The sequence below is a fragment of the Eptatretus burgeri genome, chromosome 5 (genome assembly GCF_056783735.1).
Source record: "Eptatretus burgeri isolate ZD-2024b chromosome 5, Ebu_testis_v1, whole genome shotgun sequence".
Taxonomy (NCBI): Eukaryota; Metazoa; Chordata; class Myxini; order Myxiniformes; family Myxinidae; genus Eptatretus; species Eptatretus burgeri.
The window spans coordinates 114,642,031-114,658,140 of record NC_140965.1 but is presented as its reverse complement, the minus strand read 5'-3'; the positions used below and the strand labels follow the sequence as shown (position 1 = coordinate 114,658,140).

The 16,110-nt window shown below is 43.7% G+C and overlaps 1 protein-coding gene across 10 annotated transcripts in view; it reads right to left on the bottom strand.

Annotated features, from left to right (window-relative positions):
- The window catches only part of LOC147027206 (rho GTPase-activating protein 22-like), a 206,896-nt gene that overhangs the window by 20,587 nt on the left and 170,199 nt on the right, over positions 1–16,110 (bottom strand). For all 10 annotated transcript variants that reach the window (XM_085883419.1, XM_085883422.1, XM_085883421.1 and 7 more), the window contains 3 exons: positions 11,242–11,500; positions 9,300–9,432; positions 9,098–9,171 (listed from right to left, as the gene is read on the bottom strand). In XM_085883419.1, coding sequence (XP_085739545.1) covers positions 9,098–9,171; positions 9,300–9,432; positions 11,242–11,500 — 466 coding nt within the window. The remainder of the gene's footprint in view (positions 1–9,097; positions 9,172–9,299; positions 9,433–11,241; positions 11,501–16,110) is intronic.

Below are 16,110 nucleotides of genomic sequence, written 5' to 3'. Positions count from 1 at the left end.
GGGGTGGACAGGGAGTTGGGAGAGGGAGGTTGAGACGTTCGGAAGGAGGTTGAGGACTTGGGGTTTGGGCGGGGAGTTGAGGATTTGAAGAAGAATGGGGGAAATGGAGGACAGAATTATACTGGGAGGTCGGAGTAGAGTTGAGACGTTTGGAGGGGGGTTGAGAACTTCAAGAAGAAAAGGGAAGTGGAGGATGGAATTATACTGAAAGGTCGGGGTTGAGTTGAGAAAAGGAGTTGAGACATTTGGAGGGGTTTGACGACTTGGGTGGTGGGGAGTTGAGGAATTGAAGGAGGAGGAGAGGGGAGGACAGGGTTGAGGTGAGGGGGGCAGAGAGGAGAGAGAGTTTGGATTGGGGGATTGAGGACTTGGGGGGGTTGGGTGGGGAGTTGAGGATTTGAAGAATAATGGGGGAAGTGGACAGAATTATACTGGGAGGTCGGGTTGAGTTGGGAAAGGGGTTTGAGACATTTGGAGGGGGTTGAGGATTTGAAGAAGAATGGGGGACGTGGAGGACAGAATTGTACTGTGAGGTCGGGATAGAGTTGAGACATTTGGAAGGGGGTTGAAGACTTCAATAAGAAAAGGGAAGTGGAGGATGGAATTTTCTGGGAGGTCAGGGTGGAGTTGGGAGAAGGAGTTGAGACATTTGGAGGGGGTTGACGATTTGGGTGGTGGGGCGTTGAGGAATTGAAGGAGATGGGAGGACAAAGGTGAGGGGGGTGGGCAGAGAGGAAAGAGAGTTTGCATTGGGGGATTGAGGACTTGGAGTATTGAGGGGGGTTGCGGACTTGAAGAATAAAGTTCAAGTTCATTTATTTTTTTTCCACAAATCAAATAAATACAAAAATTCTCAAGAAGAACAAACAAAGTGTTCAAAAGAACACAAATCAAAAACGAAATTAGTACATTGACAAAATTAGTATTTAATAATATGAATGAGTGTGGAGGGACTTCTGTAAAAACCTCGGCTCGTAGTATGTACTGTTCGCTCCGATTAATTACACATACACAGAAATTACATCATTATCTTGAATTCAACCGACTTCACACACTCATAAACATAATAAAATATTTGAGTCTATTCCATACCCATTCAAGAACAGTAATATAATAATAATAATAATTATAATAATAATAATAATAATAATAATAACTGGCATTTAAATGTGTCGAAGCAGGAAGTTGATTGAACATTCAAATGTAATAAATTCCAAAATTGGTTCAGTACAAATGATTGTTTTTGTTTTTGTAGAATTTCTTCTTACTTGTGGAAGGTGAAACTCGTTACTCGTTCTTCTTACTCGTGAAAACCAGAAAAAGAACAGGGCCCAGAACGCTACCTTGAGGAACTCCAGCATGGACAGGAAGAGGTGATGAAAGAACTCCATTTAGGGCCACACAATGACTGTGACAGGAGAGGAAGTCTGCGAGCCACGAGTGGAGATGGCCTTGAATACCATGGGAAGAGAGTTTGGTGAGTAGGGCAGGGTGCCAGACTGTGTCAAAAGCACGTGATATATCCAGGGACACGGCTCGGATTTCCTGTCTGGCATTGAGGACCTCCATCCATTGATGGGAGAGCAGAAGCAGCATATCTAGGGTAGAGTGACCTGGTCTAAAACCAAATTGGTGATCGGTAATCAAGCCATTGGAGAAGAGGAAGGATTTCATGTCTGAAGCGATGATGGATTCCATAACCTTGCTGATGATTGGGAGAAGGCTGATTGGTCTGTAGTTGCAGGGATCTGTTTTTGCACCTTTTTAATGCAGGGCAGTGATGTTAGCAGATTTCCAAGCAGATGGCAGATGACCTTGAGCAAATGAGAGGGTGAATAGAACAGAGAGAGGGTGAGCAAGAGCAGAAGAGCAGGCTTTGAGGACACGTGGGCTGATGCCGTCTGGACCGGTTGCAGAATCTGACTCGAGGTTTGACAGCAAGCTCTCCACCTTGTCAGGAGAAAAGGACACAGAGTCCAGGGACAGTTGGGTGCGACTGGGTAAGGTGGGTAGAGAAAATGATGGGTTTTTGACACAAGATTTGGCTGCAAACATGGAGTTTAGACATTCAGCTTTTTCACGTGCGGTGTCAGCAGTGCGGCCATTTGAGGTAAGGGAGGGGATGGAGGGAGAAACAAACACCAGAAACAGATTTGATTTGATGCCACCAGGATTTTGAGGAGGGAGAGAGGTTTGAGTTCAGACTTGAGATTAGAAAGATGTTATTTTCTGGCTCTCCTGAGGGTAGATACACACTTGTTCCGAGCTTTACGGAAGGAACTGAGATTGCCCTCAGTTGGGTTTACTTTCCATGAGGCAAAGGCAAGTTGTTTCAGGACAATTGCCTCACCACAAGTTTCAGTGAACCAAGGGCGGGAGGAAGGGTAGGACAACTGAAGACGAGAGGGGATAAATCTGTGCATGAGGGAGAGCAAGTTTCTTTGAAAGAATTCCCAGGATGAGTTGATGTTGGAGAAAGTTGCGATAGGAGACCAGTCTGTAAGTTTGATGGCTGCTTGGAGACCCTGCCAGTCGGCTTGAGTGAAATGCCAGACTCGACGGCGGTGAGGTGGTTCTCTGATAACAGCCAGAGAGATGTCCACTTTGACAAGGACGTGGTCAGAAGAACCGATTGGAGCGGAAAAAGAGCAGCAGATATTGTCAGGGAAATTTGTCAAAATCAGATCCAGAAGAGATGGAGTACCATTGGTTGAGATCCGGGTCAGGAAGTTGACCGATTGAGTCAGTCCCAATGAGTCGCAGAAAGCTTTTGCTGAGGTGCCATGGCAGGTGAGAGAGGTACCCACACCTAGCCAACTGGCATGATGACAACTGAAGTCGCCACATAAGAGGAAGAGAGAGTTTGGATGAGAAGATAGAAGATGATCCATGTTTTCGGATAGTGAGGTGTAGATGGAGTCATCACTGTGCGGTGGACGGTACAGTACACATATAAACATGAGGTGGGAGTGGAGGGGAAGCCGAAGCCAGAGGTATTCCTGGGGGTGTGGGGGAGTGAGAGCAGTGCATGGAGAGTGAGGAATAGAGTCTTTGATGAAGAGAGCAACACCTCCACCAGGACGAGGCTCAGGTCTGTCATACCGGAGGAGGGAGTAACCAGGGAGAGATACTTGGGAGTCAGACACGTCTTGGGGGAGGAAAGTTTCTGTTAGGCAGATAATGTCTGGTTTGTCAGTGGAAACCTGTATGAAAAGATCTGAAAGGTTTGAGCGAAGGTCGCGGATATTTGAGGTCCGCACTTTTAATGAAGAGGTAGGGGAGGAGGCTTTGGGTGCAGGGGGTGGGGGGGAGGGTAGGACAAGGGACGAGGAGGGGAGGTAAGGAGGGCTGTTGAAAGAGTGTGGGGGATTGCAGAATAGCTAGGGGAGGTGGCCGGATGAGGAGGAAAAAAGACTCTGTGGTGCTGGGGGCAAGGGGGGACAAGAGAGGGGGAAGAAGGCAGTTGAGGATTTGAGGAGGTGGAGTGAAGAGATGGAGGTGAGAGGGCAGTGGAAGGAGGCAGCTTTGTGGATGGGAGGGGGGGGCAACTTTGAGAAGGATGAGTGAGGGGATGAAAGGTGGGACAAAGGTGAGGGGGGAATTTTTGAGAGAGGTGAGAGGGAGGCTTGGAGGGAGAAGAGTGCGATGGTTGCTTTGAGAGTGAGAGTGAGGGGTGAGAGGGGTGAGATGGCACTGAAGTTGGAAAAAAACAATGGTTGATGGAAAGCGAACATTCATAGCAAACTGGGGTTTTTTTAAAGTTTTAGGTCAGAGATGCGATTTAACACAATTCTTGATGGATGCAATAAAGGCGAATTCAGAGAATGGAGAGAAGAAGCGCTGTAATAGTTGGATTTTTTAGGCAAGGAATGAAGGAGAGGTCGAAATGAGAGCAGTTTGTTAAAATAGCAGAAGAGTAGTGCATTATGAAACAGTAAAGAGTACCACATGTGTGAGAGGAAGATGAAGCATTATAAGATGTTGTTTTTGTTATTATTATGAATGTTTAAGAGAGTTTTCAACAGATTAGGTCATGGAAGTGTTGTAGAAAAAAAAAAATTGAGGAAGAAGAAGAGGAGGAGGAGGAAGAATAAGAGGAAGATTGTTATATTGTTACGAATCTGGCAGCCATGAGCACTCAACATTCAGGTCCTGATCGAACTGTTATATCGGTAAGTGAGTGTTTCTAGTTCAGGTCCCATCCGATGTTTAATGGGTGATTAATTGTACGTGCGCTGTGAATTATTTTATAGTTAGGATTTTAAATCACCAACGACAACAACAACACTCTGATTGAGGCATTGTCCATGCTCTTCGTGCGCTCGCCGGCATGCGGGCGTGTGTGGAATTTCATGCCCCAGGCGGTGTGGATTTCGCATCAAATATGGTCACGAAGCGTTTCGCTCTGGCTTGGCCCCAAATATGGGCACGGAGCGCTTCGTTCTGGTTTTGCGCCAAATAAGGGTATGCATCATTTTCCACCCAATGGGTGACACACGGACCAAAGCCGAGGAGGTCCTTCTCAAGAAGGCAGCGCAACGACAAGTGGTCCACCCAATGGGAGCAGGCGACGGGGAAGCGGAAGGATGGGCATTTGCCCCGAAAAAGGATGGGCATTTATTGAAGATTGCGTCCCGTCTGCTCGAGCGTGCTTCTGTCTGGGTCTGCGGCTGACTGCATCCCGCGCATCCAAGGCGTCTCGTCTGGCGCATTACAACAAGCGGTCGACCATCTCATTATGGGAGATCACCTCGTCTCGCCTCCTCTGGGTTCGGTTACCCTGGTCCGATCTTTGGCGACTGATGCTCCGGGAAGGTGCGGTCGTCCAGCCGTGCGAACGCGGCCAGGTAGCCAGCACGTTTTCTTCCCTCAGCTCGTCTTCCCTCCGAGCTGAAGGAGCAATGAAGACCTCGAGGTCCATCTCTTTCTGGGGTATTTGTGTGTCCGTGGGCCCTGTCCAAGTAGAATTGCTTAAGGAATTGCTTGTATATTTGATATCTTTCTTTATTCGTGATAACTCTGCTCTGTGTTCCCCTCCCCGATTATTGTTATAAATAAATTCCCCTCTTGTTGAATGTACCAGCTCGTTCTTTGTCATTTCTGCCATTGGTTTGCCACTGTGCGTATTGGGAAGTAGGAAGGCCGTTGTTGCTGTAATTGTACATTTGGACCGACAGGCCTCGGTAACCATCCGCTCGGGTTACACATGGTTCGAGCACAGTAACGGCTTGTCCCGCTCGAGGCCTGCCGAGGGTGTGAATTCCCCGGAAGCTTTGCCGCGTGGGTACTTAGGTATACTGAAGTTCAGCCATTAACCCTATCCCACGCAGTCAAATTATTGGCGATTCATGGTCCTGTAAGGGACCCGTGCCTTTCGGACTTATCCGAGGGTCACGACCTAAATTCCGGTGGAGCTGACTCTACTGCTCCCCCTAGCAGTCGTGCTCGCCACCGAGACCCAGTGTAACAGGATAAGTCGCCCCCTGGGGGGTACTTGTCCTAGGATAAGTCTCCCCCTCCCTGGATAACTTGCCCCCCCCCATGTCCAAAAATAGATTGATACTAAAAATATATACCTCTCGGTCAGTGTTCATGTTCTTTACATACTATTTTTTATCCATTTTCTTATCCTAGGACAAGTACCCCCCCGGAGGGGGGAGGAGTTGTCCGGGGGGGGTAGATAAACTGTTACACCGGCCCCACAACAATATCTGCAAAAAGTGGCCACTGAGTCAAGAATTTAGATTAAATTTTGTTCAACAAAACGATTCCATGATTTCTTTTTTTATCTGCAATTGTTTATTTCTTCTATGCTTTAATTTCAGAGTACATTGAAACATTAAACTGCTTAAATTTCAGTAAAAACTGGAAAAATGGGGGTGCACTAAAACTCCTGACCGGTAGTGTAACCTCCTTCACCTTCAGGGGCAGAGGTAACAATCATGAGGCAGGAATTTCACCCTGGTATCAGCAATTTTTAAAAGCGACCATAGCCTCTATCATCCACCCGTGAATGCAAACTCAACAGACCGGACACCCGGCTTAACATCCCTCGAAAGGACATTGCAATTATTGATGCAACTCCCTGCCAGCGAAGCACCAGATGGAGAGCGAATTCTACATTCGGGGAAATGGACAGAAAGGTCATTGGTGAACCAGCTTTGTATTTAACAACAATGCAAAGCAACACGGTCATTTTCCTGACACCAAGTCATTTTGCAGATTCCAAGTCCTTCATATTTATGTGTTCCGTCAGATTTGAACTCGCCTCTGCTCACCACTTCACTACCAAATACCACTTCAGGTTTTTTAACTTTAAAAACTCAATATTTTTCAATGGGACATGACTTTGCATTTGCAACCATGAGAACATTGCTTCCGAGGTCGTTTTCATGTCGTTCCCCATGGAATAAAACGCTCGATGTGTTTGCAGACAATTTTTAGCTCGCCTGTTCGAAGAACAGAGAGCAATAGCGATACCCCCGGCACGAGCGTCAGCGTGAAAATGTTAAAGTTTTTGATGCAAGTTATTTTTTCCTTTCTAATGTTTTTATCTACCACACTATTTTTTATACGCCCGATATATATATATATATATATATATATATATATATATATATATATATATATATATATATATATATATATATATATATATATATATATATATATATATATATATATATATATATATATATATATATATATATATATACCAGGCGTATTATGTGATACCGTACGTCTGTCTGTCCATCCGTTCCTGTCCACACTCCAACTCCCAAAGTTTTCAACTTTCACGTTTCATATTTGGTACATAGGTACAGACTGTGGAGACGGTGTGTCGCGACATATGTTCGTCATCTAAAGTGGTTGCCATGGCAACCAGGATGCTGTTTTCCATCCATTCCTGTCCGCACTCAAACTCCCAAAATTTTCAACTTTCACGTTTGGTACATCGGTACAGACTGTGGAGACGGTGTGTCGTGACATACATTCGTCATCTAAAGTGGTTGCCATGGCAACCAGGATGCTGTTTTCCATCCGTTCCTGTCCGCACTCTAACTCCCAAAGTTTTAACTTTCACGTTTCATATTTGGTACATCGGTAGTCTGTGGAGACGGTGTGTTGTGACATACGTTCGTCATCTAAAGTGGTTGCCATGGCAACCAGGATGCTGTTTTCCATGTTGTGGCACAATTCTGTATATACCTTCTTGTTTGGGCGTATATTCTGCTCACTTGCGCTCTAGTTACTGATTATAATATACAAATACATATATTGCTTTAGAATTATTTGGATCAGACTTCACTGCAATGATTTATAAAAAATATTAATTATTAGACGAGTCTTTTAAAAACGATAAATGTATAAACAGGAGAGCATTGGGTGGCTTTGACACCAACTCTGGTTTTTATTGTGACGGGCCATTTAAATGGTCGTCATGCTTTGAAGCTTCCTGGAATTCGTTGCTTCGTTATAAAAGCGTTTTCGTTCGAAGGTAATCTTGACTCTCAGACATATCGAGTCCCATGATTGTCTGTCTGGAAGACGACTTCCCCATAGTTCACTCATGCTGAAGGGCAAAGACGTAGGTAGGATGGAAAAACCATCAAGAACAAAAGGTTTTCCTTTGAGGCCTTCCTGTAGGTCTGAGTTTACACACATATCTTTGTCTCTATCATCATAAGCCACCCTCAAAGTTAGCGCCAGAAAAATGTACGAACATGCCATGGCTTGTTAATGAACGACAAAGAGGAATGCAGCTCTTTGGCAGTGCACGTCCATTGATTCTCCACCCCACACACATCCCACCATTATCCTACTCACGTCCTCGACATCCTCTGGTCCTTAGCAATAACCTGGTGAGTGACTGCCCAGAAAACAAGAAAGACTTGGGAGAGAATGATGGGCATTATATAATGGAGCTTTAGCCACCAAGTCTTGGCTTTTCAACGGGCCCATTCTAGTCCCCCCCCCCTAAAAAAGACCTCAAGAAGAAAAGAAAATCAGCAATGAAAAGTGATGCTGATTGAACGGTTCAAAATTCGGAACAACAATAAATAATTTTGCCATTAAAATGTTGATGTCGGCAGCTATTGATTGTGCATGTGTGTGCACAAAGGGTCAAGGTCAGAGTGCTCATGCAACCTTCGTAAATCCGACATAATCCCTCACTCAGCATTCTCAAATGAGCACATACATGGTCATTGTGATCATGTCAGGATAGAACACAAAGAACAAATTGAATATGCGCGCACTGCACGGAATATTCACTTCACTCCTCAAACAGACGTTCACGAACTCAGAGTCAGCACAGAATATCCCGTGCGCTGTGGATCGAAGCTTGCAGTTTTGAAAACTTTGCGTTTTCATTTTTCTCAACCACAAGTTAAACAGGAAATAGTTTCAACATGCAGATTCGGTTTCAATCACTCACTCGTGAGTCAAGGACGATGGCCCACAACTACTACTACTTCACGGCCACGATTATTCACACCGTGGTCGGGGAATGTTTTTGGTCCAAGTCTTTCACAAACCGGCTGGCCAGGCCTGACGTTTGACGCAAAGTGCAAAAATGTGATATTTGTTTAAGGTGCCGTCAATAGCTCGCCAACTCTTAATGAAGGACACGTGTGATTGTTTTTAACGTCCACCAACGAGCAGTGCTGGCAGACGAGATCTCCTTAAGTTCCCTCCAATGGACGGCACCACATATCGATGCCTCGCCATGCTCGGACGACAGTTTATAGCTAGGCCGAGATCGCAAGCCGTGCGAGACGGCTCAAAGGCGAGCACACGTACCTCCAGTCGAGGCTATCCTGCTAAACCCCCGTCGCACTCCCACATTTCCTTGTATATTTCATATCGTAAATATGTCGCACTTTGCCAGAGTTTACATTTCCGAATGAACAATTGTACGCGTTGAGCTACATGTTGCACTTTTTATCCTCAGTTTCCTTTCTGCATCGTTTTTTATGACTCTTACAGATGTGCGGGACAGGAAAAGTGGAAATTTTTTCCGTTTTGGCAGAGATGCAAAGGTTTGCATGAGGTTGCCTTTTGATTTGGAATTTAAAACAACAAAGTGAAGCATTACCTGCAAATGTACTTCAGGAGGAAGAAGCTATCAGATGGCAGTCTCGTCACCAGGGAGGTGAGCTCCTTCATTCCCTGCACACACAACGAGGGGTTGTACAAAAAGGGCAACAGAGGTATCGTTTGGTCAGAGAGATGACTTGGTTCAACTGAAGGACATATTACCTACTAATCGAACGAGAACGATTTAACTGGTAACCCACCTTCTCTTTATCCTTCTCAAGGAGTGTTGCACAAGACAGGAATGTCTGATAGTCATGGAAAGGCACCAAGGGCTCAGGGAGCTCCCTCAGGTAGAGTTTGAGCAAGGAGGTGACCGTGTGCACATCCGTCGAGCTGTGCAGGGAGGGTGCACGCCGTGAGACCACCACTTGTGGTGTATAATATAAAAGTGAGGGCACTGTACTTTGCAACAATTATTTGGTTACTGTGTGTTCATATTAAAGATACATGGGACCTTCAAACGGTTATATGAATGACTCACAATTGCCCAAGATACGCCAAACAAAGGTATATGACGAGGTGTGCAATATATAATATATATATATATATATATAATTTTAAAAACAATACATTCATGTGTGATCTTACAAATTTAATGTGGGCTAACAGGATCAATTGACATGCAAGCACGCACACACGCACTCACCTCTGAGCTGTCTCGCATGGGTTTGAATCACGATCTGGCTATAAACTGTCATGCCAGTGTTTCACAGACAGGACGAGGCATCGATGTGTGCACCGCACCGTCCGTTGGAGCGACGTTATGCCGGAGGACCAGTCAGCCGACGATGGTTGTTCATGGACGTTAAATATCCCACGGTGTCTTTAGCTAAAAGTAGGCGAGTTATCGCCGGCACCCTGGACAAATTACAAATCCCTGGAGATTCAGCGGAGAATCCTGAAACGGAGCGTTGATCCGTCCATGATTGGTTCTAACCTCGAGATGTTGCTTCACTCGCCATGAATGCCTTGAAGCTCTGCAAAATGTACAGGCCTCCACAATTATATGTACTTAAATATTGAAAAATAAAAGATGTTGCGTGTCTTAGACTGCAGTGACTATCTCGTTCATGCAACTTTTTGAATACCCCTCGTAGGACCCGAATCAAATGATTAAGTGATGGTCTCAATCTTCCTTTGAAGCTTTCGTGAGATAAAGATGGACTTGCCTGCTGTCATTATTCTTCCTGGTTCTCATCAACATTACTTAAACTTTAGTGTGTGCATAACAACAAAATTCGATGAAAAACTAAAAATGCAGTCATTGATCAATGTAGTTTTTACCAAACGGACGCAAAGCGAAGAGTGGGGTTAAGCAATTGGTTCACTTTGTCTGTCGGTCGGTCGGTCTATCTGTCTACACTGTTTTTAACTGGAAACTTAACGTTTTTAGAACGTCATAAAGGATACAAACAACAGGCGTGAAGAACTTATGTGACGTGTTAAATAAGGTGGTGTACAAGACACTGCGTCAACAGTGGTAAACTTCCGGAATGTTTTTTCATGTCCAACCTTTTAAAATCTTCTTCTTTGTTTATATTGAATTGTACACTCGAACATTGGAGAACACAAATCACTGTTTTTTTAGCAATTTCAAAACCCTTGCAGTTTAGGAGTTGGAAAATATATTATGGCATTTTACATCATCACGACCAATCAAATTAGCCGCTCGCAGAACCTGCCCATGTCATTGTTTCTCAAGATTGCGGGTTAAGGTGTTCCATGAACTATCCACTTGTAGATTATTCTCTTTCAAAAAAGAAATGTTCAGAGAAAACCACGAATACCATCCATTTTATTTCCTTCAATCATCAAAACAGCTGTTGCGATGATTTTGGTCTGTGATGTTCAATCGTCGAGGTATTTCGGACCACCTGACAAATACTATATTCCATGGCACCCTGGGATAAACACAGTTGTCGGCCATTTTGATGAAAACGTTGGAACTTGATTGAAATAATTTTAACCATATTTGAGAAAAATCAATCATGTTAAAATACAGTATGATAAACATTTATGACTGCTGGTCTTCTATCAATGCATTAAAACAAAAGATTATTTACATGCTACACACATGCACCACATGTGTTACACGCAGGATGTGTTGTGCCTATCAATCACAAAAGCGATGGTTGAGCCTACCTATCAAGACGAGGCAAATCTCCGTAGTCACACTGTTCTTGGAGTTCACGAACTAGCGTTGCTTGACCTGGAAGCCGGAAGAGACCTTCTTCCTCCAGGCCATGGCAGCGAATAAAGTCGACACATTGGACAACAAGTTCGGGAACATGGGCGGCTTCGGCCGCTCCGCAGCTTGCCGCCGTCCTGCCTGCACCACCGCCGCCACTCGCACTGCTGTTGGCCATCGTTTCTTCCAAGTGACGACCGAATACTCCCGTTGCTGGAGATTTTAAAAAAAAAATAAGAAAAATTCCCATTTTCATCGACATACATTGGAAAATAAAGTAACTTCAAAGGTAAAAACACAAGGAATATGTCTTCGTGTTGGTCACACATACAAACACAGGAAATCATACTCTTCAACAAAGTTAACAAATAATGCATCAAATAATAAAACTTGCCGACCGTCTGTCTGTCTGTCTGTGTCTATCTGTATGTTCGCATTTTTTGCAAAGACCGCTGGGCCGCCAACCACCACCAAATTTGGAACACAGACCAGGTCCGACCCGTGGATTGTTCAAAGTGTATTTTCATCCACCACCTCAGCCTTTAAAGACCGAAGATACTAAGATACCCACAAAGATACTAAGACCCCTTACACCCTTCAGACAGATTAGACAGCTTGGACCCTTGACCATTTAGAGCTTCAGACCACTTGGACGTTTTTAGACTCTTTTTACACGCTTGAGAGTTGAGAACCTTTTGACCCCTGAGACGCTAACTACAATTGGAACGTACCCTTCAGGTAGACCATCGAGAACCTTCTAAGCGCACACCACACAAACATCGAGTCTTCTTACAAAACACAGACTACACATTTTTCAGCAAGTAATGCGCAAACTCGACCCACCCACCCAGAGGGTGGGTACTCTGCTGTCTGGCTGTCTGTCATAATTAGTTGTGAGGTCGCCGGGGAAATTGGCAAGAGATTTCATTTATTTATTTGTTTTTTGCTTCTTTCTTTGGAAGTTATCATGTACATGTACACTTTAATATACACCTTGTGAAAATTCCTTTGTGGGAGGGGGAAGAGGATGGAGGGGTATGGGGTGGGAGGAGGCAGGTGAAGGGGTGGGGTGGACGTCCAGAGAGATGGGGGGGTGGGAAGAAGGACCCTGCGTTGCCGGGTATTTTTGCGAGTATACGTACAATATCACAAGCACAATAAAATGTCAAAAACTTGACAAAAGTAAAACGATACAATCCCTCACGTTCATCATCGTCTCCCCACACCTCACCAAAAAAACCAAGCTTACTCTCAACATAACATAACCATACGCATGATGAACACGATGAGCATGAAGAGACCGCAAAATACCATAGTCTTAAATAGTAATAAAACTCCAAATTAAAAGCACCCAGACCTCCATCCCTGTCCATTCAGTAACAATCCAAGCAGGAACACCACATCAACAGTTGCAGCACCACATAAAATCAGTCTTCAGCCATCCAAAATAATTTCAATATCAGAGCAAAATGGCTGCAGTTGATGTAGTGCAGAAGAAATGGCTTATACGAGTTCATGTCATCCTTAAGGATGAAAGGTTTTCTCAAGTGTTATCAAAAACTTTTTAGACTCTCACAGTTTAAAAAAATTATAATAAACTTGTTATAATTAGGGTTAGGGTTAGTACCGCACAGTTCTCCAGACGTACATGGACAAAACAGCTGTCTGCACACATTTGTGAACAGTAGCGTACACATTTTACAATGTACACCTATCGCGTTTGATTCCGTTCACTGCGAGCATATAACTCACGCCTTGTTAAAAAAAAAAAAAACTGGGAAATACTTCCTCCGGCATTTCCAGCTGCAAAAGTTGAAAAACCAAACTTTATGGTTTTAGTTTCAGTTCAGGAAACATTCTGCAATTCAAATATATACATATACCAAAAAAGGCATTGACATGAATGAGCAACTGATTGTCTGAATTTCATGTCATTACAGATTCGCCTTTTCTTCGCTGTTTTTAATAAGGGGAAAACGTTTTTTTTACAAAAAGCCAAGGAAAAGATGTTTTGCTCTCTGCCACGTCATACCTTTTTGGAGCAGTCATTTTCCGGGCAGATCTCCAGGAAGAAACGCACGAGGTATGTCGGCTCCGCAGATTTCCCACTACAAGTACAAAACCGCATTCTCAAAGCACTGCGTCCACCTCTCAACCAAAGTATTCAGGCTTTGTTGGTTTGTTTTGTGTTGAATTGAAGGGATGAACATCGGATCGGATGCAGAACAATTAAAATTATTCGAAAAGCGATCAAAAATTATTCAGCCCAAAAGATGGAGTTGGTCCACCTGTTATGGTACTTGGAGGAAATAGAGTTTGAGTGGGACAAAAAAAAAAAATCCGGTTCTGCTTTCACAGTCGAAACATGTCATTCAATCTTGGCACATCTCATATTCTCATGTTACTAATGTCTAATGTCTAGAAGGATCGTCGAGCGAACCCGCCGATCGCTGTGTCTCTCTGTCCGTGGAAAACAGCACCCGTGTTACCGGAACAATTTTAACCTCACGATGACCTCTCCTATCAAAGCTGGCCTCCAAATCCAGATGGAAATTGGGCATCCTCCATCGTGCCAAGTCCCTCCTTGGTAAATGTCAATTTCTCATGACATCGTCAGTAGTTCTATGGAGTACTGCTCGCCCCCATTGACTTGTCCCTCTACTTCATACCCATCTCTCCTGCATGATGTGCTATCCAAAGCTCTCAACATAAATGATTTCTCCTACAAAGAAGTGAAAGCATATGGCCTGCTGCTCTCTCATCACAGACCAGTTTGATGGCCTTAGTGTTTCCCACCACCTCTCTTCTGGTCCTGTTCCCTCTGCTCTTTCATCACTCCATTCCTTCTAAGTCTCTTCAAGGTGCTCATGTTCTTTCAGTAATCCAACACCCCCACCTTATGAAACTCCTAAAATCCATGCTTACTGTTCACCTCCACTCCTTTATACCTCTTTCTCCTACTATGGAACTTTTTTTCCCTCCCTGACCGAGAGTTGGCAGTAAACCACCACCTCAGGTCATTCTCCATCCATACGATACCCATAACCTCTTGTACCCTCGTTAACTGTTCCCTACCTCTGCCCATCTATTTGCAGGTGAGAACGTTTCCTTCACTCTTTTCTTTCCTCCTCTAGTTTGTTTATTCCCCATGTCGAATCTGTGTGTTGTTCCACCGTCCTACTGTCTGACTTTTGTTCTATCCACTGTTACCTCACCCTTCCATGACTGTAGAAGTTGAATCCAAAAAGAAAACAGAGATGTGAATAAGGAAGTGGGAAAAGGAGAAGAATGAATTACAGTTGAATGATGATTCACGTGACACTGAAGTGAACACACAATTCTGATATCAATTGATAAAAATCAAATTACGAAGCGTTTTCAAGCACGAGCAAGTTGCCGTGCCTGCACGGGATTCGAAACGGCGTAGGGATGGAGATGGCAAAAATTCGAATGGCGTCTTCCGTCATCGAGACGGCAAGCTGGGAGCAACAATTCACATTTATTGCCACGTCTGATGCAATTTAAATGCTCTCATGGTGGTGTGTGCTTCATTTGAAAAAGTCACTTTTTGATGCCTAGCGTCCGTAAAAAGAATTTTGTATTCGTGTCAAAGCCAGTGACAAATTGCAAAGTAGTAGGATGTACTGTTGTACAAATTAACATGAAATCATTTGTAATAGATTTTAAAACTTTTTAATTTTTTTCATTATATTTCTATTACATACAACAACAATTCAGGCATTCCTACATGTTCGACATTTGCACACTTTTATGTTTGTAATACAATTTCATATTTTGCTTCATGGTCATTAACGATGGATCCATTTTTTGTATGTACGCCTGAACCAAAACCCACAGGAGAATGAAATGCTAAATAAATAAGCAATTAAAAAACAATCTGTTTACCATTTAATTTGAGTGCGACACAAATAAGGTTCATGGAGATCCATCATTGATCCTCCGCCATCGATCTCCGCCGCTGCCCCTCAATCAAAAGACACCCCCCTCGAGTGATGCTCGAACGGCAGATCTGTTTGTTCAGCAGATGGTATGCTGTGCTATTTGGTACGCGATGCGAGCCGTTGTAATCCAGGGCGTACACGAGACACGAATGATTCATTGGATAAACATACCGGGTGCTAGTAATACATGGATTGGGAATGAAATTGAAATGCTGGAAATCGATTTTGAAAACGGATCAATGGAAATTCCCTGCTGACAGTAGCTATTTGGGAATAATTTTCTGTGATCATTGCTACGACTACAATGATAGGTGTAAAGAAAGTAGGTGAAGGTAAAAATCAAACAGTTAATTGAAGTATGGGTTTCGAGATATATATATATATATATATATATATATATATATATATATATATATATATATACATATATATAAATATAATTGAACGACACATTTTTCAGTCTTTTTATAAGTCTTTGAACAAAGGTTGCAGTGCAAGGTAGTCATTAATTAAATAAAAACCTCCCTCCATTTAGCAATGCAACCTGAAAATAACGTTTCATAATAATCTTCAAAGAGATCCAAAATAAGCTTAAATTTAATTATTGATGGACTTGATGACATCAATCGTTAAGGGTCCGGGAGTTACACAACACAAGGACACACGACAAAATCAGATGCAGGAGGAGGCCATTCAGCCCATCATGCCTGCACCACATCAACACTAGACCAATTTAGATATAAAAAAGGAGGGAGGGGAGAGGGAGTGAGGGAGGGGAGGGAAAGAGAGAGGGGAGGGTGGAGGGAAAGAGAGAGGGGAGGGTGGAGGGAAAGAGAGAGGGGAGGAGATGGAAAGAGAGAG